General features: G+C 44.9%; 1 protein-coding gene across 3 annotated transcripts; it reads right to left on the minus strand.

The window, feature by feature from the left end:
- Positions 1 to 780: 780 nt before the first annotated feature.
- Positions 781 to 25,138, minus strand: CYREN (cell cycle regulator of NHEJ). 3 transcript variants are annotated; one of them, XM_063445293.1, is made up of 4 exons: positions 25,084 to 25,138; positions 17,318 to 17,432; positions 2,797 to 2,872; positions 781 to 1,094 (listed from the first exon to the last, which is right to left on the minus strand). In XM_063445293.1, exons 2-4 carry the CDS (start codon positions 17,422 to 17,424, stop codon positions 876 to 878), a joined length of 402 nt encoding a protein of 133 aa, XP_063301363.1. In that variant the 5' UTR covers positions 17,425 to 17,432; positions 25,084 to 25,138; the 3' UTR covers positions 781 to 875. The 3 variants fall into 3 exon arrangements, with proteins under 3 accessions (XP_063301363.1, XP_063301362.1, XP_063301364.1); XM_063445292.1 differs by lacking the exon at positions 25,084 to 25,138 and adding an exon at positions 24,935 to 25,066; XM_063445294.1 differs by lacking the exons at positions 17,318 to 17,432; positions 25,084 to 25,138 and adding an exon at positions 24,935 to 25,066.
- Between the last annotated feature and the right edge of the window lie 1,476 nt (positions 25,139 to 26,614).

Below are 26,614 nucleotides of genomic sequence, written 5' to 3' on the forward strand. Positions count from 1 at the left end.
ATTAGTAGCCCCCTAAACCCTTCCAATTATTTTTCTACCTCCCCCTTCCTCCCATCCATTTTAGAAGCCCCCCTAACCGCTTACATTCATTTTTCTACCTCTCCTCTTCTTTAACCCTCAGGCAGCTGTTTTTTTTCTTTTCAGAGGTGACCTCGCTCTGCTCTACCCCCTACAAACTGTTGTCCCCCCCTTTTACCTGACATAGCAGGGGGACCTCTGGACGTCTGGCGGGCGCAGTGTCAGACTGAGCGCCGGGTAGTCACGTGACACCCGGCGCTCCTGCACGGAGGGGGAGGTGCTCCCCCTTCCCAGTCTGCAGTGCGTGCGGTTCCCTGATGGAGCCGCACGCAAGCTGAGGGCACCCGGAGCTGGGGGGGATTTCTCTATAACCACCCCCCCCCCCGCATGATTTGCTGGCGGGGATGCGTCCCCCCCATCTCCCCCAGTTCCTACGCCCATGCATTAAGCTGAAGTTGTTCAGGTGACTATAGTGTCCCTTTGAAGCTTACCTCCCCTGCACTTCATGGGCACTGGATCTGTCACTGTCAAGGGATCTTTGTGAAATGCAAAAACACCCCCAAGAGTGACAGATCCGATCTAATTACATTTAATGTGTATTTATGAAAACTGGATATCTGGGTATAAATTTTTAAGTGACGCATCTATTGCAAAACATTATTTAATTACAAACACGTAAAAACACGTCTGTAAATTGAACCATTTTTTGCATGCACAGTATAAATACTTATAAATTAAATGTCTCTAATACTGAAACACTAAGTGTCCATAGAGTTTCTTAAAAAAATACACTCCACAAAAAAAAAAATTAAAACAAACTGGAGGGTTCTGTAGACTTGATTGTCTTCTTGCTATGATCAACTAAAAAATATTTCTCTGACAAATTTCAATGGGTCGTCATCGTTCTCAGAATGAGTCCTAGATGCCATTGTGGTTGTTTCACAATTTGTGGCAGGTGAAACAGGAAGTTTTGGGCTTTGTGACACTAAAACTGGACTGGGTGGTGTATCGGCAATCTCTACATCTTCAGGTATCATTTTTGTATTTCTCTCTTCTTTACCCAACTGCATTTTACTCTGAAACAGAAATTTATTAGTAAAAAAAAAAAAAAAAAATCAAAGTACTTTTATGTTGCTGCTGAAGATGAATGTTGTGACTATCTCCAAATGATATTTACCTGGCTGTATGAATAGTTTGAAAGAGAGAAAGTGTGCAAGAATGTGAAGAGATCACCTAAACATGTGCAGAAGTGATTTTCAGGTGAGTATAAGTTCTAATAGTTTCAGGAATTGTGATTTATTTGTAATTGGCCAGAGAATTTCAAATTGTATGCCTAAATATGAGCTGGATATTTTTCCCAATTTGGATATTTTGGCACACAATTTAATAAATAAACTTGTTTTGGGGTCTACATGCATACTATTTAAGAGGATTTTGTAATCCACATGTTTGATGAATTAAAGTTATTGGGCTATATATATATATATATATATATATCACATTTTCCCAATTAAATATAGCATTAGGAATTTTACAGAAACATCCGAGCATTATAAATATATTTCCTGAGACATAAAGCTGTTCCTTACCTCTAATCCAATTGCAACAGGTTCTCTCACCAACCACTACAGTGTTTCTCAAAGCTTGTCATAGAAGCATTGGGAGGTGGGGATCATGAACAGGTAATAGCACACTCACTGCTGGCATGGTGCTACTTAGATTTAGAAAAATGGTAATTTCACTTAAAGGGTTATTCCATGTGATTTGAAGTGGTCTTGGTGGTAGGAGCCGCAGGAGTGCAGTTTTTTTTGTTTGCTTTTTAAAATGCTGTACATTCGGAGTTATTTGCACGTGTGCCTGGGGCTAGTTACATCCTCGGCTCACATGACTCAGGCTGCCTAATGTGAATTCTATGCATGTTTTACTTCTGTTGTCAACATACACTGCACACTGACAACAGACGTAATGATCTTCTCCCTTGCAGGCAGAGTATCTGCAAGGGGAAGACTGCTTTCCCCTCCCACTGTGCACTCTCTCCCGCAGGTACTTTATTTTGGTGTTTTGATTAATTCAGAATCTCTCCCTCCTTTTGTCGGCTCAGATTGTGCGCATGAGTCAGTGAAACAGCCATTGCAAAACTGCCATAAAATTCCAAATTAGACTTAAAGTAGTATTTGTTTAGCCCAAGCATGTCAAACATGCGGCCCGCAGCCCACAGTGAACATATTTGCGGCCTGCGACCCACAGTGAACATATCTGCTGCCCGCCTGCCCTGGGGCCGCTTTCAGCTGTGGCTGTGACCAGCAAGACAGGAAAAATATTTCCTGGATTCTTGCTCTCCCAGCCACAAGAGGGCAGAGTGGCTGTTTGTCTGCTGAGTAGACCAGAGCAGCCACTCCCCCTTCCCTCCTGCTCGCAGTGCCAGAGTCTGGCCTGCTTCACCAGGGCTGGAGCTGGAACTGAAGGACAGACAGCAAATTGTAAGGCAGGAGAAGAGAGGCTTGGGGGGCCGTGGATGGTGGAGTGGATGAGTGGAGGGAGGATTGGCTCAGAACACCACTTCTCAAGATGTCAGCCAAGCAGGCAGATCAGGGGTAAAGCCAGCAACCGCAGACTGAAATAAGATTAAGATTTTGCTATATTTAGGGAGGGCAAGGGGTGACCAAGGGGGCTTGATGTTGGTTGTAACACTATAGGGTCAGGAATACATGTTTGTAGTGTTCCTTTAAACAAAAATACGAAGAGCAGAAAAGAGAGAATTATCATATTGAAATGTACCTTATTAATTATCTCTACAGCATAATCCACAAGCTCCATTTCATTTAAACAATACACAGTCCGCTTCCTGGAAGATCTAGTGTTAGAAATTGCAAAAGAAAGCAAATATTTTAGTAAAATGCCTTCACGGTCAAATAAACATTTTAACTGGACATTGGTGTTTAGATAACTTGTATAATCAGCGTGCAACCTAGTATTCACTCTGCATGCACATGGCCCACCCTTCCTCATGCTGAACATCATACGTCCTATAATCCGGGCAACCAGTCATGTAAAGTTCATGGCTCTGTAAAAGGATGTGGGGGATGATCAAAGTATATTATTTGAACTTTATATTGTATTGACATGTCAGAATGTTTTAACACTTTAAGATGGTGTATTTGTTCACTTATTACATTCTAAGCTCAATAACCGCGTAGTTTTAATAGGGATAGACCGACTATCGATTTGGACGATATTCTGTATTTTCAGCAATATCGGTATCGGCCAATAAAGATACCGATATTGCAGATAATGCAGACAGGGGCCTTCCCAGCAGCTCCCTTGGCTAAATCTTGCAAGTCCCGCAGCCATCAGAGCGTTGCCACTGGTTACCATGGCAATGCTCCGCGCGGCACACAGGCCGCGAAAATTAGACAGGGGAGCTGAAGGTAGATAATAGAGTGTGCTGGGCCCCCCTCCGCACAGTCCATGCCACCGGACCACCAGGGAATGCCATATTTTTATTGTTTTAGAAAAAATATACAAAATTAGTAAATTAAGTTTTAATCCCCCCTCCCTGCTTCTTACCTGGCCAGGGAGGGGGGACTAAAACATAATTTTATATATTTTTTCTAAAACAATAAAAATGTGCCCCCCCCCCCCCCCATTTTACACACTTAACAATGTTCATACCTACACAAACACTCACTGCACATTACAAATACACACTGCATTCATTATATACAAACACTACAAAAACACTCACGGTACAAATACATACTACACAAACACACACTGCATTCATTATATATTCACAGTACATAAACACACTGCACTCATTATATACACACACGCTGCACAAACACACACTCTGCATTCATTAATACACACATTTCATTCACTATACGCGCACTACACAAACACACACTCTGCATTCATTATATACACACTACACAAACACACTGCATCACTATGCACACTACACAAACACCCTGCATCACTATATACACATTACACAAACACACACACACACACACCCTGCATCAACTTATCAAATACGCTCACTGCATTCACTAAACACACACACATGTTCTTGAAAACATAAAAAAATTCTGACTGGCATGTATATTTTGCGCATTTACCTTAATTAAAAAAAAAAAAAAGACTTGCAAAAAAAGAAATAAATAATAAACATGTTCAGTTAACAGTAGATTTGTGTAGGAATAGTTTGTTTTTTAAATGGTAAATGTACAGAATATCGGTAAGTTATCGGCTATCAGCCTGAAAGTTCACAGATTATCGGTATCGGCTCTAAAAAATCAATATCAGTCGATCCCTACATTTTAATATAGTGATTTTGGAGTAAGAAGCCTTTTTCTAGGGCAATGTTTATATTTTACTAATAATGCAGCTCTAGTGGCTGTCAACCTTTAGATGCTTCTATTTCAGAAGTACTTCTCATTTGGCATTATTATACACAGCACGGTGACTCCAAATGTGGCTACTGCTTCCTATAAAGAAGGATTGGATTCACTGCTCCTCTACATGTGCTGTATGTCCCAGTGATTTCTCAGAAGCATATGACTGGACATCAACATTTTGTTTTTAACATTCGAGTAATACTTTGAAGGGATACTTTCAAACAGTAAAAATAGTATGCTTTTAACATTCAGATTATTGCATTACTGTACTTGAACCTAAATAAAACACTTAAAAAGTTCAAGATAACCAGTAGGAACTATGTTATTGCAGTATTTTATCTGATATATATATATACATACACGTAGAATGTTCTCATTTTAAAGAATGGGAGCCAATTACAATAAAGCTCCAATGACTTCCATTCAAGTGAACCACTCTGCACAAATTGATCACATTCATATGCTTTCTAGACCAGAGTATGTGCAGTGCTTACTCTATATTTTATATCAATAGAAAACCTAAAGGTTGTTGAAATATATGCACCATTTCTTGGTTTGTTGGAGGTTAATAGGCAAGGATCACAGCGAGTTAAGGGATACTATGGGCATTACAACCATTGAATCTCATTAAATTGGTCATACTGCCTAGCTTCTTCTGCTGCTATCCCTCAGTTTAACACTGAATAAGTGTCCCTGACACTCACAGCCTCTGTCCTTACTGGAGGTATGGCTAGGGCAAAAACTACACTTTTCCTTAGCCATACAAATACATTCATACCAGCAATGGGTGGCTATGATGTGCTGGAAACAGCCAGGTGGCACTCTCAGCCAATCACTGCTGTACAGGCAAATGCTTTCTCATTAGTCCAGCACAGAGGTTGCTGGGGACTTTCATTTAGCATTAACACTATAATCAATTGAAATGAAGCAGTTACAGTGCCTAAAGTGTCCCTTTAATATTAAAATGAACTTGCATGAAACCACTGCTTTGTTGTGGAGGGCAATTAATCCAGTCCCTATGAGAACCATTTAAGAGCCATTTTTTTCAAATTGATTAGAAGAGAAAATAAAACCTTCTTGCCGCTCGTGTTAAAAGTTAATACAAGTAAGTATTACAATGACCCTAGCCGACAATGTTTCTAAATGACAATTACAAATTTGAACATAATGTTATATCACGACACATTTCTGAAATATCGACTAATATTTGTGGGATAGTCGAGCTGTCTACCAGCATTATGATGTAAAAGAATGGTCTTCAAGAGAACAGTCTATTTCAGGACAAATATAACGTTAAATATAAACCACTTGTCGATCCAAATTTGGTACTTACTCCACTGCTTCATAGAAAACTAGGACTTATGAAGCAATATGTAAAAGCCTTAAATAAAGAAAATGGATTATTTCAATATTTAAAATAGACAGTTCCCTAACAGAGCAATGCCATAAATCAGAGAAGTTATAGTTGTTGGTCCTCAGATTAGAAAATTACCAAAATATGAAATGTTTCTCCAAAAATTAAACAGAATTAGTGGCATGGATTTAAAAAAAAAAATTCTGTTTGGCAATAAAAAGGGTGAACAGTATACAAGAATAATAGGGAAACTAATCAACAACTATAAGAAATTAGGATGCTGAATGTCACTAAAAGTCCACTTTCAACAGTCTCACTTTAAAGGAATACTATTGACTGCAAAGCTTGCGGACCTTACCCCTATGATGGCGCCAGCAAAACAAACGAAACTGACGGACCAGATCCGTCCCGCCAGAAAGGACCGCATGCGGCCTACACAAGATGGCGACGACGGCCACGCCAGCTCACAGCCTGCTGATAACACGCCCGACCCTGAGGGGGACCCCTGCCCGTACACAGATGCTCCGGTAACGGAGAAAAGGCTGTACCTAATGCTGCAAGACTTTAGGGTCACCCTGCAATCAGATCTCAGGAAGGCGACCAGTGAGATCAAAAAGGAGATTTCTGACCTGGGAGAACGCACAAACCAGCTGGAAGCCCGCACGGAAGACATATCCACCGAGCACAATGCGTTGGCAAACACTGTGCAACAACTGATGGAAGAACAGACTCAGCTCAAACGTAAGTTAGCTGACTTAGAAGACCGGTCCCGTAGGAATAACGTTAGATTCCGCGGGGTACCTGAACAAGTGGGCACAGATGAACTACCCACATTTCTTAAAGGACTCTGCGCAACTCTACAACCTGACATAGCAGATGGGGCGTGGCTCCTGGACCGAGCCCATCGACTACCACGACCACCGAGGTTGGCACCAGATACACCTCGAGACGTGGTTGCGAGATTTCATTACTTCACCTCAAAGAACGCACTGCTCACAGCGTCACGCAAACTTGACAAACTACCAGCACCATATACCTCCATTAATATATATGCGGACCTGTCGGCCTTAACAATGGCTCGGAGAAGAGACTTCATCACGGTGACGAAAACGCTGCGGAACCATGATATTCCATACAGATGGGGTTATCCAACGAAATTACTCGTATGGAGGAACGGTAAAAACCACATGGTGAATGAACCGGAAGTAGGCATGCGCCTTATCAAAGAATGGGGACTGTTCCCGACACAACCGACGGTAGCGGCCGCTACTGCACCACAGCAAGGATCGCTAGGAGAATGGCGTATGGCGGGATCGCCGGCTAAATCTTAAATGGCTGTGCTCCTGGGACTCTTTCCTCCACCGATAAGCTGAATTGGGGACACTGTTCCACCTAATCCCACGTAACTATGAGAAACACTATCCGACACACATGACATGGGAAAATTGCACACGGCTGCTTAAAACTGGGCCACGTGTTGAAATTGAATGTGTATAATGATGTCGGGGGGAGGGTGGGGTTCCTAGGAGTGCTCTAATGTTATACTGTTAGAATGCTATTATGTCGTAAGGTATATGTGTATATAGCACTGTACTCATGTGAGGGCTATGTAACCGAATTTAGCATGTAAGTCATCCATATCTCGCTCCTACCACCGAGCGTACCCCAAGGATGAGCGTGGGCATAGGCAGGGAGAGCCGGCCTACGCCTCACCCAGTGAAGGCGCCGATCGCTATGAGGGCACTATGTAAATACTTTAGTTTAATTAGGAATTGGTTGTCATTGTTATCCCCTGTATTAACCCCTATCTCCCATATCCTACCCTCCTTAAGCCGAGCTATGCCTACACCACGCCAAACTAGCTTCTTACCAATTAGCATACCATTACCTGTAATCAATGGATAACACTTTAAAAATCCTTTCCATGAACGTTAAGGGTCTCAATAGCCCACACAAACGCAGATTGGCAGCCCAGGAAATGGCCAAATCCAAGGCGACTATAATATGTCTACAAGAGACTCATTTTCACCTACGCAAACCGCCAACTTTCAGGGTCAAATCCTTCCCCCAGGCCTTTCATGCCATGTCCGGCTCGAAATCAAAAGGGGTCTCAATCTACTTTCACAGGGACTGGGTTTTTACACCCACCAAACAACACATCAGCAAAGACGGCAGGCTGCTCATATTGGTAGGCTCTCTCAACGGCCTCCAAGTGACTATTGCCTCCCTGTACACCCCAAACGACACATAAAAAGATTTCCTCACTAGGGCGTTCCGCAAATTAGGTCACTTCCAGTCAGGGCACACCATAGTATGCGGGGACTTTAACTGCACACCTGACCCACATGTAGACATGCAGAGGACCCAAAACCGACCCCCTAAAAAGCCATCATTGGCTATGGGCCGACACCTAGCGAAATTATTGAACTCCTCAGATTACTACGATGTATGGCGCAACCTCTTTCCGAGCGCGAGAGACTATACATTTTATTCCCCTGTCCACATGACTTATTCCAGAATAGACCTGTGCCTGTTTGATAAAACCACTCTGCCCCATGCCATGGACGTGCAAATAGGCCCCATCACATGGTCGGACCATGCCCCCTTGCTGATAACAATGAAAGTACCACACCCAGCGAGAGGGAGAGGAGCCTGGCGACTCAATGAGACCCTCCTGGAGACACCTCTCCACTTCGAACACATACGCGCTACAATAGACGCATACTTTGCAAACCATGCACACTGCGAAACCTCACTTGCTACACAATGGGTAGCCCACAAGGTAGTTATGAGGGGGGAATTTATAAGGATGGGAGCAAACACCAAGAGGGCAGCACGCATGGAGCAAACCAAACTCACTAGTGACATAGCTGACACTGAGGCTGGCCACAAATCCAACCCATCCAAACAAACACACAAACACACAAACGGCTACGAGCACTCAGGGCCAAACTGAGAGACTTACAATTACAAACCACTGAGAAACACATGCGATACCTGAAACAAACTCACTACACGCTGGGGAACAAAGCTGGCAAACTTCTAGCTGGCCGCCTGAAACAAAAATACCTCCAGACCAAGATCCCCTACATTGTTTCCAAACATGGGGACAAACTCTACAACCCCCAGGACATAGTGAATTCCTTAGCGGACTACTACGCATCGCTTTACCAACTACATACAGACCCAGAGACACCTCAACCTACTAAGGCAAGAATAGAATCCTTTTTGAACAAAGTCACCCTCCCCTGCATATCCCAAGACCTTTGCGCATACCTAACCAGTCCCTTCACCGACGAAGAACTCAGGGCAGCAATTAAATCGCTCCCCAAACGCAAATCTCCGGGCCCAGACGGCCTCTCAAATTATTATTACATTAAGTTCACCGACCAATTAGCCCCCCACCTATTGAAACTGTTCAACGATATTAAACAATCTGGCAGAATGCCCCGTGAAATGCTAGAAGCTTTTATTGTCACTCTGCCTAAACCCAATAAACCCCCCACGCACTGCGCCAACCTAAGACCAATATCGCTCCTCAACACGGACACTAAATTGTACGCCAAATTGCTGGCTACAAGGATCAAAGCACTCTTTCCCACACTCATCTCTGCTGAACAAGCGGGGTTTGTGCCGGGCAGACAAGTAGGGGACAACACACGCCACTTCCTAAATCTTATAGACTGGGCAGGCCACTCCTCTCAACAGGGCCTGGTGCTGGCGTTGGACGCCGAAAAGGCGTTCGATCGCTTGCACTGGGGATATATGACACAAACACTGACTAAAATGGGCCTCCCGCAAGCCTTCCTGACAAGTATCCTGGCCCTCTATCAAAGTCCGTCGGCTAAGGTCTTTAGCACTGGCTTCTTGTCAGCGCCCTTCACCATACACAATGGCACACGCCAGGGCTGTCCATTATCGCCACTGATCTTTATTCTATGCCTCGAACCCCTAACACGACTCAAAGGATAGTACACCGATTCAGGGTCTGTCAACCCCGGGAGGGACACAGAAGTTGGCTTTGTTTGCCGTAGACATACTCATGTTCATAACTCATCCCGTCAGCTCTATTCCAGCGCTGTTAAAGCTACTCAGGGAGTACGGGGAGGTTTCCTTCTATAAAAACAACACCGCCAAAACTCAGGCATTACCGATCAACCTGCCACACCAAACACAAACGCAACTAACCTCCGAATACACCTTTGACTGGCGCAAAACATCCCTCACGTATCTGGGGATCAAGTTGACCAAAAATCTACAATCCATCCCTAAAGATAACCACTATCCTGTCGTACACAAACTGCGTACCACCCTGGAAAAATGGGAGAACCTAGAGATCTCCTGGTTGGGCCGAGTCAATACAATAAAAATGATGGCTCTGCCGCATATCTTATACCTCTTTTGTACGATCCCAATTTCCCTCCCCAATAAGCTGATCAAACTAATGCAATCGGTTATTAACGCTCACGTCTGGAAACGAAAGCCCCCAAGAATAGCCCAGCGCAACCTAGGCTTCCCCTTCACTAAAGGGGCCTTCCGGACATTAGAACATACTATAGGGCTACAACTCTAGCACAGGGAGTACACATCCTGAGACTCAAAAATGATTCTCACAAACCTCTGTGGATGCCACTAGAAGACGCCTACCTACACCCACATAACACTTCCCGCATGCTATGGTCCAATGCCCCGGCTAAGCCTGAGGGAGCATAACTGTCACACTGTTCCCGCTTCCTGTTGGGCTCATGGCGGACTTGGAGCCACTTGATTGTGGACCAGCGCCTGCTCTTCAGGGAAGCGCCGCTGGAAACCATGACCATTTTTTCTCCAGACCTACCCCTGGCGAGCTGGATAGCTAGGGGCATTTACAAAGTAAAGGACCTACTGGTGGGGGACAAGATTCAAACGTTCCCTGATCTCCAACAAAAGTTTTCTTTACCCCAGAGGGACATGTACCTGTATCTCAGAACAAAAAACATTCTGCTATCCCATGTGTGCGGAACAAAAGAGATATCCCGAGACCTACCCCTGCTACCCACTCAGGTCCTCTCCGCTAAGCTAGGGAAGCCCCTGTCTATGTGCTATAATGCCCTACTGGAGGGTCAGGCAGGTGATGCACGATCCTATATGACGCAATGGGAGGGGGAACTAGGCTACCAACTGACACTGGCCCAATGGTATGAGGCACTGACAATCACGAAAAAAGCCTCCAAGGGCCTCTCGCTATGGGAGGCATACTGCAAAATAGCCATGAGATGGTACCTGGTACCACACAAACTAGCACGTATCTACACAGGTTCCTCTGAGCTTTGCTGGCGTTGCGAGGGGGGAGTGGGCACCACGCTACACATGTTTTGGGAATGCCAGGCTTTAGGTGCACTCTGGAAACAAATACAAGGTCTTATTGAGAAAACTACCGGCCTCCTGATTCCGATGACACCAGAACATTACTTACTACATATGATATCTGGGCTCTCATTGCACCCCCACAAGAATGTACTAATAACCATACTCACAGTGACAAAAATCTTAATAGCCCAACATTGGAAAAGCAAAGGGATACCCACAATAGAGGCAATCACAGAGAGAGTGGATGTTATAAGTTCTCATGAGCGCATGCCCAGCAGGATCTGGGGTGGGGGAAGCAGATATGAAAAAGACTGGGCATGCTGGAACCTCAGGCCCTGACTCCCAATGTATAGGAATGCGCCCCAGGCTTCAAGAACGATCACGAACCAGACCCACTTAACTGATGTTATAGCACCCAGAGAAAGTCTAAAAGTGTTTATGAGAGGCTAACTAGACCGAGCAAGAAAAGGGTAGCAAGGCTGGGGACTCTTAGTCTCCATTCCAAGTTTATTCCCCCCCCCCAATCTGCTCCTGCTCCTGACCTCCCCCCAAATTCTGCCGACACAATACCAAAGGAACGAAGTTGGAACCTAGGTATAAGGCACCACCAACTCAGGAGCACAAAGTTATCTGATGTTTATAAGTAATGTGCATATACTCACTGTTCCGTGATACATAAATTGTACTGCTCAACTGGCATTGTTACGGATTTCCTACTGAAATGTAAACCTGCTATAACTGACAATGTCTGCAATGTATGTTTGTTCATGCTGTTGGCAAAATAAAGATTATATATGGGAAAAGAGAGGGGGGGTTAAAAGAGAGGGGGGTTAAAAGAGAGAGGGGGGTTAAAAGAGAGAGGGGGTTAAAAGAGAGAGGGGGGTTAAAAGAGAGAGGGGGGTTAAAAGAGAGAGGGGGGTTAAAAGAGAGAGGGAGGGGTGTTAAAAGAGGGGGTGTTAAAAGAGAGAGAGAGGAGGGGTAAAAAGAGAGGATGGGGGTAAAAAGAGAGGGGGAGGGGGATAAGAAGAGGGTGGGGGTAAGAAGAGAGGGAGGGGGTGGTAAAAAGAGGGGGAAGGGGAGTAAGAAGAGAGAGAGGGGATAAGAAGAGAGGAGGGTGGGAGTAAGAAGGGGGGGAGTAAGAAGGGGTAAGAAGAGGGAGGAGGGAAGAGTAAGAAGAAGGGGGAGGGGGGTAATAAGAGGGGGGAGTAAGAAGAGAGTAGGAGTAAGAAGAGGGGGAGGGGGGTAAGAAGAGGGGGAGTAAGAGGAGGGCAATTGCCCCCTCCCCTGTCCGCAGGCACCGTGCGGCCAGCCGGCAGGGGAGGGAGGAAGAGAGGACCCGGGAGCTCAGCCTGCAGCTCCTCTGGGTCCTTCTTGCGCGAGCACAGATCATTGCCGTGGTTACCACGGCAGGCTCTTGCGAGAGTAAATTCTAGCCCTGGAGCTAAGGGCTACAGTTCACTCTCAACACTGTGACCACCAGGTATTCCTGGTGGTCACAGTGGTGAGAGTGAACTCTAGCCCCATAAACACACTGCCCCCACACACCATACACATTCACACACTGCCCCCCATACACACACACTGCCCCCACACACACCATACACATTTACACACATTGCCTCACACACATACACTGCCCACCCATACACACACAGCCCCCCATACTAACATTGCCACACACATACACAGCCCCCTCGTACACACCCTACACATTCACACACTACACCCCCTCACACACACTGAACCTTTCACACACACTGCACCCCTTACACATTGCACCACTGCTCCTATACCCTACTACAGCCTCATATCCCAGCAGACCCCAGGTAAGTTGTCAAACTGTTCTTAAACGGTTTGACTACTTACTCTGGGAGGAGGGCCCGGCCCTCCTGGCACCATAACGACTACACAGAGCAGTAGTGGTTATTGTGCATGGATTATTTCTTTAAATAATCTATGAGTGCCCCAGTAGCTAGCAAGCCAGCCAGCCCACAGGCCGGCCAGCCAGCCAGCCAGCCCACAGGCCACCAGTTAGGCTTAAAGCCAGCAAACCCACAGCCTGCCAACCGCAGCCAGCAAGCCACAGCCTGCCAGCCGCAGCCAGCAAGCCCACAGCCTGCCAGCCGCAGCCAGCAAGCCCACAGCCTGCCAGCCGCAGCCAGCAAGCCCACAGCCTGCCAGCCGCAGCCAGCAAGCCCACAGCCTGCCGGCAGTAGCCAGCAAGCCCACAGCCTGCCGGCAGTAGCCAGCAAGCCCACAGCCTGCCGGCAGTAGCCAGCAAGCCCACAGCCTGCCAGCAAGCCCACAGCCTGCCAGCCGCAGCCAGTAAGCCCACAGCCTTCCAGCAAGCCAACAGACTGCCAGCCAGCAACAGTAATTAAGGTAAGAGGAGCCAACTTGGCCTAGGTATCAGCGAGCTATGTTGTGTTGCTATATTGTGAATAGGAACCAGAGTGTTGGAGAGACCCCCCTCCAGGCCCCATTAGACTCCATTGTAGTCTCTAATGGGACCTGGAGGAAATTCTTTCTAACACACTCTCTAAAGGACACTGAGATAGCCTCTGCTAGAAAGACCCCCTCCATGGCCCATTAGCCCTCAATTGTAGTGTCTACTGGGGCCTTGAAGGGATTATTGCACTTTTGTTCCTTGTGTCTAAAGATTGTGTAGGGTGTGGCTGGAGGCGGTGCATGGAGGCGGGACATGGGTGGCACTTGCTGCGGAGTATGGGTGGGGCCTGTAAGGGGGCCCTTGATTTATTTTGCCCGGGGGCCCTGAGGGTTCTCAGTCCGCCCCTGGGGCCTCCTCATACGAAAGTATTGCCCCAATGCTTTCCTATCGTGTGTTGTCTCATGCTACACATTCTCATGCAGAGCTTGATGACGTCCAGCATCATTTTATGGAGTCAAACTCCATAAAACAGCAGGAAGTGTCTCTAGTTCCTGTCTGGTACACGGCCACCAGAGGCAGTCTTAGTACTTTTTCTCAAAAACTGCAATGTTTTACATTGCAAGACTAAGGGGGATAGGGCAACTGTACCCAGACCACTTCAATCGGATAAAGTAGCATCCTTAAAGGGACTCTATAGTCACCATATAAAAGCAAGAAAGACAGGTCCCCCAGCCTTCCTTCTTGCTTTTATATGAACTTTCATTCATTAAAAAAAAAAAAAATCGGTGTTTTTATATGAAAAACTTACCTCCGTTCCAGCGCCGAGCTCCCCGCTCGGCCGCGCCCCCTTTTTCGTCAAAATGACGAAATCGCAGGGCCCAATGGGACGGCTTCGCGCTGCACCAATCGCGATTTTCATAGAGCGGCATTGAATGCCGCCCTATGAAGAACCTGAGCGCTTTACCGCGCATGTGCGCGGAATGCGCGTTCGCGAGCTGAGCTGTCTGACTGACAGCTCAGCTCGCTTTCTAAAATTAGCAATAAGGGGAAGGACCTACTGTCCCCCCCCGGCCCCCACCCCTATGCGGCGGGAGGGGGCCCTAAAATTATCAATGAGGGGGGGGACCTACTGCCCCCCCCGGCCCCCACCCCTGAGCGGCGGGTGGGGGCCCTAAAATTATCAATAAGGGGGGGACCTACTGTCCTCCCCCCGGCCCCCACCCCTGTGCGGCGGGTGGGGGCCCTGAGCGGCGGGTGGGGGCCCTACAATTATCAATAGCGGATAATTGTAGGGCCCTGAGCGGCGGGTGGGGGCCCTACAATTATCAATAAGGGGGGACCTACTGTCCCCCCCGGCCCCCACCCCTGTGCGGCGGGTGGGGGCCCTAAAATTATCAATGAGGGGGGGGACTTACTGTCCCCCCCCCGGCCCCCACCCCTGAGCGGCGGGTGGGGGCCCTAAAATTATCAATAAGGGGGGGGACCTATTGTCCCCCCCGGCCCCCACCCCTGAGCGGTGGGTGGGGGCCCTAAATACAAAGGGGGGGGGACCCTAGTTAACCCTCCCCCCCCCCAAAAAAAAATATCTCCCACAGGGGTGGGGGCCGGGGGGGGGGGGGACAGTAGGTCCCCCCCCTTATCGATAATTTTAGGGCCCCCACCCACCGCTCAGGGGTGGGGGCCGGGGGGGGACAATAGGTCCCCCCCTTATTGATAATTTTAGGGCCCCCATCTGCCGCACAGCGATGGGGGCCGGGGGGGGGGGGGGAAGGAGAGTAGGTCTCCCCCCCCCCTTCAACCACTATTGTGGACCGTAAGCGTCCCTGTGGGTTCGGGCTTCAGCTGTCAGCTGAAGCTGAAGCTGTCAGCTGAAGCCACGCCCACAGCAGTGCTGACAGGCTATCAGCACACAAAGCGCGTTCACAGTGCTTTGTGTGCTGATAGCCCGTCTGATGCATTCACCCAGAATGCATTGGACGAGAGGCCTTTTTAGGGCCTCTGAACTCGGAAGTCCCTCTGGTGGCCGTCTGATTGACTGCAACAAGAGGTGTTCCAAGCTTCCAATGTAAACACTGCATTTTCTCAGAAAATACAGTGCTTACAAGAAAAAGGCTCCGGGTAGCTGTAGCACTCACCTGAACAACCTCATTAAGCTGAAGTTGTTCAGGTGACTATAGTGTCCCTTTAACTTGCATATAAGTGACAGGAAAGAAGATACCAAGGTCAATTGGACCAAGCAATGATGGGCAATTTTTGTTGGTTTCTTCGGAGCAGAAGAAGGGCCACATAAAAAGTAGAAACTTTAATGTTTTGTGATATAGTTCATCTGTTATGTTTGTTTGTGTATTTTGAGTTCTTATTTTATATTTTGTTGCCATATAGCTATTAAACCTGTTTTACATGCTTTTCTAGAACTTATTTCAATCATCATTATTATTAAATATATACATCTTATTTAGATTCAAACATTATGATGATATAACATAACAAAAAACGGGGGTTTTACAATTTGGCTGATTTGGAACTAGATTTGTTGTGAAACAGACATTTTTATCGATGTTAGTTTAAAAAAGTAAAAAAAAATTGTCAGCTAGTCGTCTTAGTAAACATAAAATACTGGTGTTTTATAACATTGACTGACATTTTATGTAAATTAACACCCCCCAAGTAAGTCATAAACTCACTCCTAACCACCTTATATTCTCACTTTATTCTTACATTCAATAAACATACAATAGATAGATTATAAATGCCTGTAAAATGTTAACAAAATCAATTGAGTGCATTAAGGGATTCTCAGGCTAACCCTTAACGCAGCACTGTCATTGTCACAATAGATTCTTTAAGAAAAACTCAAATTAATAATGTTCGAAGAACTGCAGAAACCCATTTTAGGCTAAATGTGGAAATTGGGATTTTGTTCCACCATATCCTGCTCTTTTTCAGAAGCCGTTGTGAGTAATGGCAGCTGAGAACATGCAGTGACTTGCAGTATATGCCTATGACCCACATTTTATACTTTTGCGCATGCATGGAAGTATACAATAGACATGGCTATGGCAAAAGATGTGATAGCACAAATGGAGCTGCCAAGGTGGGAAAGTGTTAGATACAATTATTTCATTAACAAAACCCGACCCCACAGATGCTACCATACAAGTGGATATGTGCCCTTGGGAAAGCTTTGAAGAATATGCAATAACCTAATACCAGTTATCCCTTTATATTGGGATGACTGAATGTAGATTCCTTGTTAATGTAAAACTTGGTCAACTTAGGGGCTAACTTTCAGGCACTCCTGACAAAGGAACCCTACCCCCCTCCCCCAATAACATTATTTAGCAGTTATACCACCAATAAAAACATGCATTTATTTACGTATTTTTTTCACCAGGCATATATTCAAAAACAGCTCTTATTATAAGCCCCAAGCGTGCATGCAGATTGCTATTTATCGATCTATGTGGGCAAGCAAGAAACTCCACTGCACTCTGTGCATATAACAGCAGCAGCAGAAGAAGAAGATAATCTCCCCGGCTGTATGACTGACAACCAGGGAGACGTTTCTGAAATTATTCATCAGCAATTTTATAAACTGCAATTAAAACGAGTATATCCTGACACAAAGAACACTTTTACAAGCAATTTTCTCAATGGATAAATTCAAAAGCTGGTAGCCTTCAAGGATAAGATTTGAATCCTTGGTTATTATATCATTTATTGCCAAGTCCCTTCTCAATATGAAACATTTAGATCTCTTTGAAAACTGTATATAATGGAGACATGCTAAATGGTTAACTTTCTTACATTATTTTTTTTCTTTTTACATCTCTTTGTGACGTTCTGTTCACCTTCTCCTCTGTCATCCACTGCGGAAGAACCCTCTTTTTAACGATGGATTCATCCCCTTCCATTACTTACTCTGATATTAAAATACAACAGAATAAAGTTAGAATTAAGTGTCAAAAAACAAATTATAATAGAAATCATGACATGGGTGTAATTTAAAAATGTGCATTGCTTCTTCCTTGGCTTCAGATTTCCACTTTCCCTCCTTGACGTGCAGAACAGGAACTTTGCATGAGCTTATGGAGTTAAAGGGACACTCCACTACCCCAATACAAAATTAAAGTCTCTCCCATATATAGATTTATTTATTTTAAAAGTCCTGGCACTCTTGCTTTATTGTCCAATTGCTGGGTGCATAAACTAGCTGATGTTATACAAAATAGATTAAGAAAGTCAGCAGAAAAAAATGCATGCATTTCATTAGGCATGTGAAATCAGCTTGCAAACGCTGCAGATCTCCTTTCTGAAGCCTTTGAAAGCTCTCCCTTTATTCCCCAGCCCAAATTTTCTGTGGCTGTCCAATCACAGACTTACCAATGCAGCTCAACATGAAGCTGCTTCTTCTGAGCAATTGCCTACTTCTCGAGTTTAGCTCCATTAGGCTAAACAACAAGGAAATAATAGGACTGGTTATCCGATTGACAGCCAAGGGGTTGTAACAAGGGTAATTTAATGAAATGCCAATTACTATTGAAATTAGCAAGTGTTGTAAACTGAAATGAAATAAATAGAGGACACACTTTTCACACATACTCTCTGGTCTGGAGTGCCCCATTAAGAATTTTTTTGTGCCATAACTTCATACCATCACGCTAGGTGAACAGTTATATTGTGATACTGTTGAACTTAAACCCTTAAGGACCAAACTTCTGGAATAAAAGGGAATCATGACATGTCACACATGTCATGTGTCCTTAAGGGGTTAAACAGAAGGTTGACATGAATAGATAAATTGATAACATGTTAAGTATGGAACACACATTAAACTGGTAATTTACAGGTTTATAGCTTGCTGAAGTGCTACATGTGTCAGGATAATCTCATTCTAATTGCAGTTTATAAATGTGTGGAGTCCACAGAGCTAATGGAAGTGGAAGGCAAGTTCTAATAGAGTGCATCTTCCTTCTCCTCCAAGGCAGCCACCACAGAGCCATGCACAGGTACACATAGCTCACCAATTTAGTACATGACCTCAATGGCATTTGCTCAGCTAGGACTTCTCATTGAGTTGTACTTAGGTTTTGTGTGTGTGTGTGTGTGTGTGTGTTTCTCCCCCCCCCCCCCCCCCATTTTACAAAAAGTGCAGATTTCAGCAGTAAACAGCACTTTTATAAATTAACCTTGTTACATTCCCTGGTTGTCAATAAAATGGTCTTGTTATTTCCTGATTGTTTTGCTAAGTGAGCATAAACACAAGAGGCAGCAATTGCACAGACCATGTGCCTTGCAACGGCTTCTAATGTAGTCTGTTATTGGACAGCGACAGGAAGCCATGGCAGAGTTAGAAAGGGGAGAGCTTGCAGAGGTAGCAGACAAGAGATATGAAGCTTTAGCAATCTGATTTTAGACATACCCTCGCTGAAAATATGCATATTTTCAATTATTAGTTGTGCATTTATTTCATTGAGGGTATATCTACTAATCAGTGGGGGTTATATTTGAACAAATGAATGATTAGTCTTCCTCTAACCAAGGTGCTCAAAAATATGTTTACCTAATTTGCTCTCTGTACTATATGTCCCACATATCCCTTTTTAGAAGGGACATTCCCTATTTGGAGTCAATATACCTATTTTCAGGGAGCTCCATATTGTTGATGCGTCTGTGTGTAAAACAGAGCTCCATAGAAATAATACTGCTAGTAATTTGCCATTAAACTACAATACATTTGTTTAGAAACTAGTCTGTGTTAATAAAATACGTCTTCATTTAAATTACATGTTACAAAAATTATTAGTAAGTCACCTAAACTTTCTCAGAACAGGCCAGCCCCTAGCCACACTCCTAATATAAGACAGCCCCTCTTTGTTCATTTGAAAAGTTGGCAAGTATAAGGCACTGGTCTACTGCATTGGAGAGACAGATTAGCCAGACAAGACTGTACCAGGCATTTGTGAGCTACACAGAGTAGAAATAAGAGTTTACCAAAGCTATAATGGTTTACTTGATAAGAATAACCAATATGCAGCAGAGGGAAGGAAAAACAATATTCACTGCATTGCAGCAGTGTTGCCATCCCATGACGCCTCAGGCACATGTTTTGCACACATTGATCATCAAAGAGAAATGCTGTACACCAACATAAGCATTCTACATTTTGTCCAGTAGCGCCATACATAAGAGACTACAATAATTAAAGGATCAATCCAAACCCTTTTTGGCTTTATTTTATTTTTAATAAAAAAAAAAAGAAAACTTTTAAAATAAGGTTTTGCTTACCTTAAATCATCTGACATCACAGAAGCCACGCAGATGTCCAATCAAAGGCTTCCCATAGAGAAGCCTTTGATTGGACCATTTAACAGAGCCAGAACTCATGCGCATGCTCTGTACTGGTGAAGGTAGGGGGAGGGAGACAGGGAGGGTTGGGAGAAGAAGTTAAAAATAGCAGAGGGTATGGGGAGCAGGAAGGAATGGACAGAGAGCAGATACAAGATTCCATTACGCCTGTCACTAGCGTGATGACGACAAGTGTAATTTTTGCATAGCATTGATATTTGGCAGCCCAGGCCATAGTCACATGTGCCAGGGGAATAACTAGCAGGGGTAGGCAACCTATGGCACGTGTGCCATTTATTATTTATTATTGCCATTTATATAGCGCCAACAGATTCCGTAGCGCTTTACAATATTATGAGAGGGGGATTTAACTATAAATAGGACAATTACAAATAAACTTACAGGAACAATAGGTTGAAGAGGACCCTGCTCAAACGAGCTTACATTCTATAGGAGGTGGGGTGTAAAACACATTAGGACAGGAATTAACAATCAAATAAGGTGGGCTGCCCTTTAGGAGAGGGCAAGAGACAGGTATGTGAGGTAAGGGTTAGTCTTGGAGGCCATAAGCTTTCCTAAAGAGATGGGTTTTAAGGCACTTCTTAAAAGATGCAAGACTAGGGGAGAGTCTGATGGCGGTAGGCAGGCTATTCCATAGGAAGGGAGCCGCCCGCGAGAAGTCCTGCAAGCGCGAGTTGGCCGTACGAGTGCGGACAACGGACAGGAGGTGGTCACGGGCAGAACGGAGAGACCGAGAAGGGACATACCTATGGATCTGTGAGGAGATATAAGAGGGGCTAGAGTTGTTCAGTGCTTTATAGGTGTGAGTTAGTACCTTGAATTGACTCCTATAGCATACAGGAAGCCAATGTAAGGACTGGCAGAGGGGTGAGGTGTGAGAGAAACGACTAGAGAGGAAAATCAATCTAGCAGCAGCATTCATTACGGACTGTAAGGGTGCAGTACGGCTATTGGGAAGACCAATCAGGAGAGGGTTACAATAATCCATGCGGGAAATTACTAGAGCATGGACAAGCTCCTTGGTAGTATCTGGTGCAAGAAAGGGGCGGATGCGGGCTATGTTTTTAAGATGGAATCTACAGGATTTGGCAACATGCTGGATGTGAGGCTCAAAGGTGAGACCAGAGTCAAGTATGACGCCAAGACAGCGCGCTTGCAAGGATGGACTAATGTTGGTACCACAAACTTGGAGGGAGAGCGAAAGATGAGGATCAGTATTAGGAGGAGGAAAGACAAGGAGCTCAGTTTTTGAGAGATTGAGTTTCAGAAAGCGGGAGGACATCCAGTCAGAGATGGAAGAAAGGCAAGCAGTGACACGTTGCAGGACGGCAGGGGAGAGGTCCGGGGAGGAGAGATATAGCTGGGTGTCATCAGCGTACAGGTGGTAGTGAAATCCAAAAGAGGTAATAAGTTTGCCAAGAGAGGCAGTATAAAGAGAAAATAGAAGGGGACCAAGGACGGAGCCTTGGGGAACTCCAACTGAGACAGGGCAAGGGGAGGAGGTATCATTAGAAAAGGAGACACTGAATGAGCGTTGGGAGAGATAAGAGGAAAACCATGAGAGGACAGAGTCACAGAGACCAAGTGATTGAAGAGTTTGAAGAAGGAGAGCATGATCAACGGTGTCAAAGGCCGCTGAGAGGTCAAGAAGAATTAGTATGGAGTAGTGGCCTTTGGATTTAGCTGCGATTAGGTCGTTAGTAACTTTGATAAGGGCAGTCTCTGTAGAGTGGAGAGGGCGGAAGCCAGATTGAAGGGGGTCAAGGAGAGAGTTGGAATTGAGGAAATGAGACACACGGGTAAAGACAAGTCTTTCCAGAAGCTTTGAGGAAAAAGGGAGCAGGGATATGGGACGGTAGTTAGAGGGGGTGGATGGGTCGAGGGATGGTTTTTTTAGTATAGGTACTACAGTGGCATGTTTAAGGTCAGCAGGGACGATGCCAGAAGAGAGCGAGCAGTTGAAGATGTGTGTTAGAGAAGGCACAAGACAAGTGGAGAGAGATCTAATAAGGTGAGATGGGACAGGATCGAGCGGGCAAGTGGTGGGGCGAGAGGAGCAAAGAAGAGCAGCCACCTCTTGGTCAGTAGCTGGGGAGAATGTCTGAAGGGTAGGAAAGGCATGATCTATGTGTGATTGAGAAACCGAAATGCAAGGAGGGGAGAATTCTTTCCTTAGCTGTTCAATCTTGTCAGTGAAGTAACATGCAAAGTTATCAGCAGTAAGGTTAGTTTTGGGGGTGGCCACAGCAGGGCGAAGAAGAGAATTAAAGGTGTGAAAGAGACGCCTGGGGTTGCAGGAACATGAACTAATGAGAGCGGAAAAATAGGACTGTTTGTCAAGGGCAAGGGCTGCACTGTATGAACACAATATGAATCTATAATGGAGAAAGTCTGATTGGGTACGAGACTTCCTCCAGGAGCGTTCAGCACAACGGGAGCATCTTTGCAGGTAGCGCGTTGATTTAGTATGCCATGGTTGGGGGCGGGTCCTCCTCGAGGTGCTTGTTTGGAGTGGCGCTGCAGTGTTCAAGGCAGATGTAAGAGTAGAGTTATATATGGAGATGGCCTGTGAAGGACAGGAGAGGGAAGGGATGGACAGCAGTTGTGAATCAATGTCAGCTGACAACTGTTGGAGATCAAGATAATTAAGGTCCCTCCTGAGTTGAGGGGGGTTAGGCTGAGGTTTTTGGGTGAGGGGGTACGTGAGAGCAAATGATAAGAGGTGGTGATCAGAGAGTGGATATGGAGTGTTGCAGATATTAGATACTGTACATGCATAAGTGAAGATTAGGTCAAGGGTATTGCCAGCTACATGGGTGGGAGAATTTGCCCACTGCGATAGCCCGAGGGAGAAAGTAATTGAAAGTAGTTTAGTGGCTGCAGAGGTCAAAGGTGGGTTTATAGGAATATTGAAGTCCCCGAGAATTAGGGATGGAATGTTAGAAGAGAGGAAATAGGGTAGCCAGGCAGCAAAGTGGTCAAGGAAGAGAAGAGGGGAACCAGGGGGACGGTAAATAACAGCAATGTTAGCAGAGAAGGGTTTGAAAAGGCGAATTGAGTGTATTTCAAATGATGGGAAAGATAGAGAAGGGGGGGTGGGAAGAGGTTTAAAAGAGCAGTGAGGGGAGAGGAGAAACCCAACACCACCACCTTTACATTCAGAGTTTCTTGGGTTGTGGGTAAGTTGGAGACCACCGAAGGACAAAGATGCAGGGGTGGCAGTGTCAGAGGGGGAGAGCCAGGTTTCTGTTATGGCTAGTAAATCTATAGAACGAGAGATGAAGAAGTCATGGACAGCAGTGGATTTAGTTATATTGCAAACAGAGCGTGCGTTCCAGAGGGCAGTATTGAAGGAGGATTTAGAGGAACATGAGATGGGTATGAGATTAGTGTGGATCCTTGGGTTAGTATGTGCTGAGTTTGTTGCGAGGGGGCCGGGGTTAGGAGAGACATCACCAGCAGCTAGGAGCAGAAGGATAGAAAGGAAGTGAAGGTGGGAGTAGGATTTGAAAGTTTTGTAAGAGGGTATGTATGTAGAGGATTTGGGAGGAGTTGGTGGAGATAGGCTGGAAAGGTATGTGTAGAGTGCATGGGATGAATAGAGAGGGGAGGGGAGTAAGGTGGAAGTAATAATTATGGTGTTGCCATGCACAGCCCTCAAGACTTTTAGAGCTAAATAGGCTCTGGCCTGTCAGGAGTCCCAGTGGAACTTCAGATATCTGTTCGTGAAAAAAGGTGGTGAGGGACAATCCTGCATTTATGCATTACAGCACGGTCCAAGATCACTTCCTCCCAATAATTTGGAACTGGAAACCACATTGGAGTAGAGCTTCCCACAGCAGCTATTGCAGCTCCTGCCCATGACCTGTACCTGGCCGGGTCGGTCCCCAAGGAAGCCACCCACACTGCAAGATATGCACTGAGCTGCAGAATAAGCCTCACCTCGTACAAATACCACCAACATACCCCACATATACACACACCACCGACAATACACACACAACTCCACAAGCAGCCCCACACATACATTAAGGCTGCTTGTGGAATTGTGTATGTGGATGACATATCACCCACATACACAATTCCACAAGCAGCCACCATACACACCCAACATTCATTGGTATCATACACAATGCCACAAACTACTCATAAATATATACAATGTAAAAACCCAGATAACTACAAACAGAACACTACAAAGCAACTAGATACAGCACTCATAAAGAACAAGAAAAATGGGGCAACCTACATACCTCAATTAAAAAAAAAAAAAAAAAGGGACTTAACCCCTTAAGGACACATGACGTGTCTGACATGTCATGATTCCCTTTTATTCCAGAAGTTTGGTCCTTAAGGGGTTAAAGCTCTTATTTTAGTACTACTAAAGGTTACCTACCCCTGAACAAGTCCCTGGTACACAACTGCAAAGATGTGCAGAACTTCAAGCACAAACTCTTCACATACAGACTCCTACAACCCTTTAACTCCTTTAGATTTGTCTGGCAAGCATGTAAATGAAAATAAAAGAAACAAAAAATAAAAATATGCGAAACCAATTTAGTTAGCAAATATGTTGTTTGATAAATTTGAGGAAGTGACAGGTCCTTTGAAAATTTCTATACATTTCCTGAAACGATTATATATATATATTGTACTGTCTTTTCTCCAACTTGTACAGCACTGTGGAATATGTTGGCACTTTAGAAATCCTAGTAATACAAATAATGATTTTTCATTCAAATACACAAATGTCCTCTGAGATTACACACAAATGTATATTTGAGTCTTTATATATGGAGCTTTAGGTGTATCCATGTGTCACTTAAAATGCATAAAAATATAAAAAGGCAGCTCTCTAGCTTTACTGCAACTCCCATGATCCCCAACTGACCTGCTACCTCTACTGTTCTTATCCAGTTACCATGCCCTAAAACCCATCTAACGCCCAACATCGTCACTGTCAGAAATTCTGTAGTAAAACAGGAGATAATCGCCGGTCTAAATGCACATTGTTATATTAAATAACTGTTTACTAAAAAAAGAAAGCAAATGCACCTCCTAAAAATGCACACATGTGGATGGCTGAGCACCATGAGAGCTGCACTCCGTGTAAGCAAAAGAGCCTAACACAAAGCACTTGGTCAGATATCTATCTAGCAACAAAAACCCAAACAACGGCTCAGCAGCATTTCCGCATTACCAACCGAGCACGCTGGTCTTCTTCACTTCCGCCTTGTCTTTAGACTTCATGTCCCAGAGTCCTCCGCGACAGTCTAACACACCTACCGGTAAAGGCTGGCGGCCCGGGTGTTATGGGGAAATGGAGTCCTGCAGCCGATTGCGAAATGTTAAAGCATGCAGCATTGATAGATAGGAAGGGTACCATGAGCTCATTGGAATGGTTAGGGGGAAATACTGCCACAAGTGCGATTTTATATCATTCTGAAGTTGACATAATAAAAATGAACTCCAGTCCCTTGAAACATGACTGGAAATGCTTAAGAGTTTATTAAACAAACATAGATTTGTAACAAGTTAAAGGACCAAACATTATCTCCATTACTACACCATGCTGTCTACAAAACCCTTTTGGTTTGGCTCCATAACTGGACCTCCCTTTACCAGTGAACCATTTGAACTACTTTGTGCATTTTATTCACTACAGTTAAAGGACCACTCTAGGCACCCAGACCACTTCAGCTTAATGAAGTGGTCTGGGTGCCAGGTCCAGCTAGGGTTAACTAATTGTTTTATAAACATAGCAGTTTCAGAGAAACTGCTATGTTTATCAATTAGTTAAGCCTTCCCCCTAATCCTCTAGTGGCTGTCTCACTGACAGCCACTAGAGGCGCTTGCGTGATTCTCACTGTGAAAATCACAGTGAGAGCACGCAAGCGTCCATAGGAAAGCATTATGAATGCTTTCCTATGTGACCGTCTGAATGCGCGCGCAGCTCTTGCCGCGCGTGCGCATTCAGCCGACGGGGAGGAACGGAGGCGGAGAGGAGGAGGAGAGCTCCCCGCCCAGCGCTGGAAAAAGGTAAGTTTTAACCCTTTTCCCCTTTCCAGAGCCGGGCGGGAGGGGGTCCCTGAGGGTGGGGGCACCCTCAGGGCACTAGTGCCAGGAAAACGAGTATGCTTTCCTGGCACTAGAGTGGTCCTTTAACCCAAACATAACAATGTATCCCGAAGGGTTTGCTACCTTTGATACAGAACCTTTGTATTTAAACTCCAATATTTTAATCTATAACCCAAGATCTTAAGAAGACCCCAAGAAGTCAGGAGGACTTTTATAAGCTTAAAATTCACACAATTAGCAGCACAAAAAAAAAAAAAAAAGTGAGAGGCAGTAGAGTATTTGGCAGTTTTAATACTGACTTTGGATTTCCTTCCCACGACTTGAATATTTACAAATGTAGTTTGCAGCATACACTCAGATCTAAAGTAGAAATTAAAAACTAACAAACTTCAAGATATACAGTCTACAATAAATTTGTATAGGTTTGTGCACGGGGAGGGGGGGAAAGTAACATGTGCAAGAAAAACAACATAAATCCTGTTTGACATTCTTTGCTTTCCACACATTCCATCTGCACATTAACAATAATTAAAGTTGATCATTTTAGTAAATAAAAAATAAAAAAGCCAATCCTTGCAGTACATCGAAGTCAGCACAATATTCACTTCCTCCAGGGATTGACAACTTTGGCATCCAAACCAAATCTCACAGGGTTAA

The sequence above is a fragment of the Pelobates fuscus genome, chromosome 3 (assembly GCF_036172605.1).
Source record: "Pelobates fuscus isolate aPelFus1 chromosome 3, aPelFus1.pri, whole genome shotgun sequence".
In the NCBI taxonomy this organism is placed as follows: Eukaryota; Metazoa; Chordata; class Amphibia; order Anura; family Pelobatidae; genus Pelobates; species Pelobates fuscus.

Bases quoted from the DNA above. Each gene is read 5' to 3' on its own strand.
- CYREN (XM_063445293.1), bottom strand. From the start codon at position 17,424: ATGGAAGGGGATGAATCCATCGTTAAAAAGAGGGTTCTTCCGCAGTGG. The intron at 2,873-17,317 runs GTAAGAAAGTTA...TTCTAACACTAG, and splicing joins GTAAAAAGAAAAAAAATAAT to ATCTTCCAGGAAGCGGACTG. The intron at 1,095-2,796 runs GTACATTTCAAT...TTTCTGTTTCAG, and splicing joins CTGTAGAGATAATTAATAAG to AGTAAAATGCAGTTGGGTAA.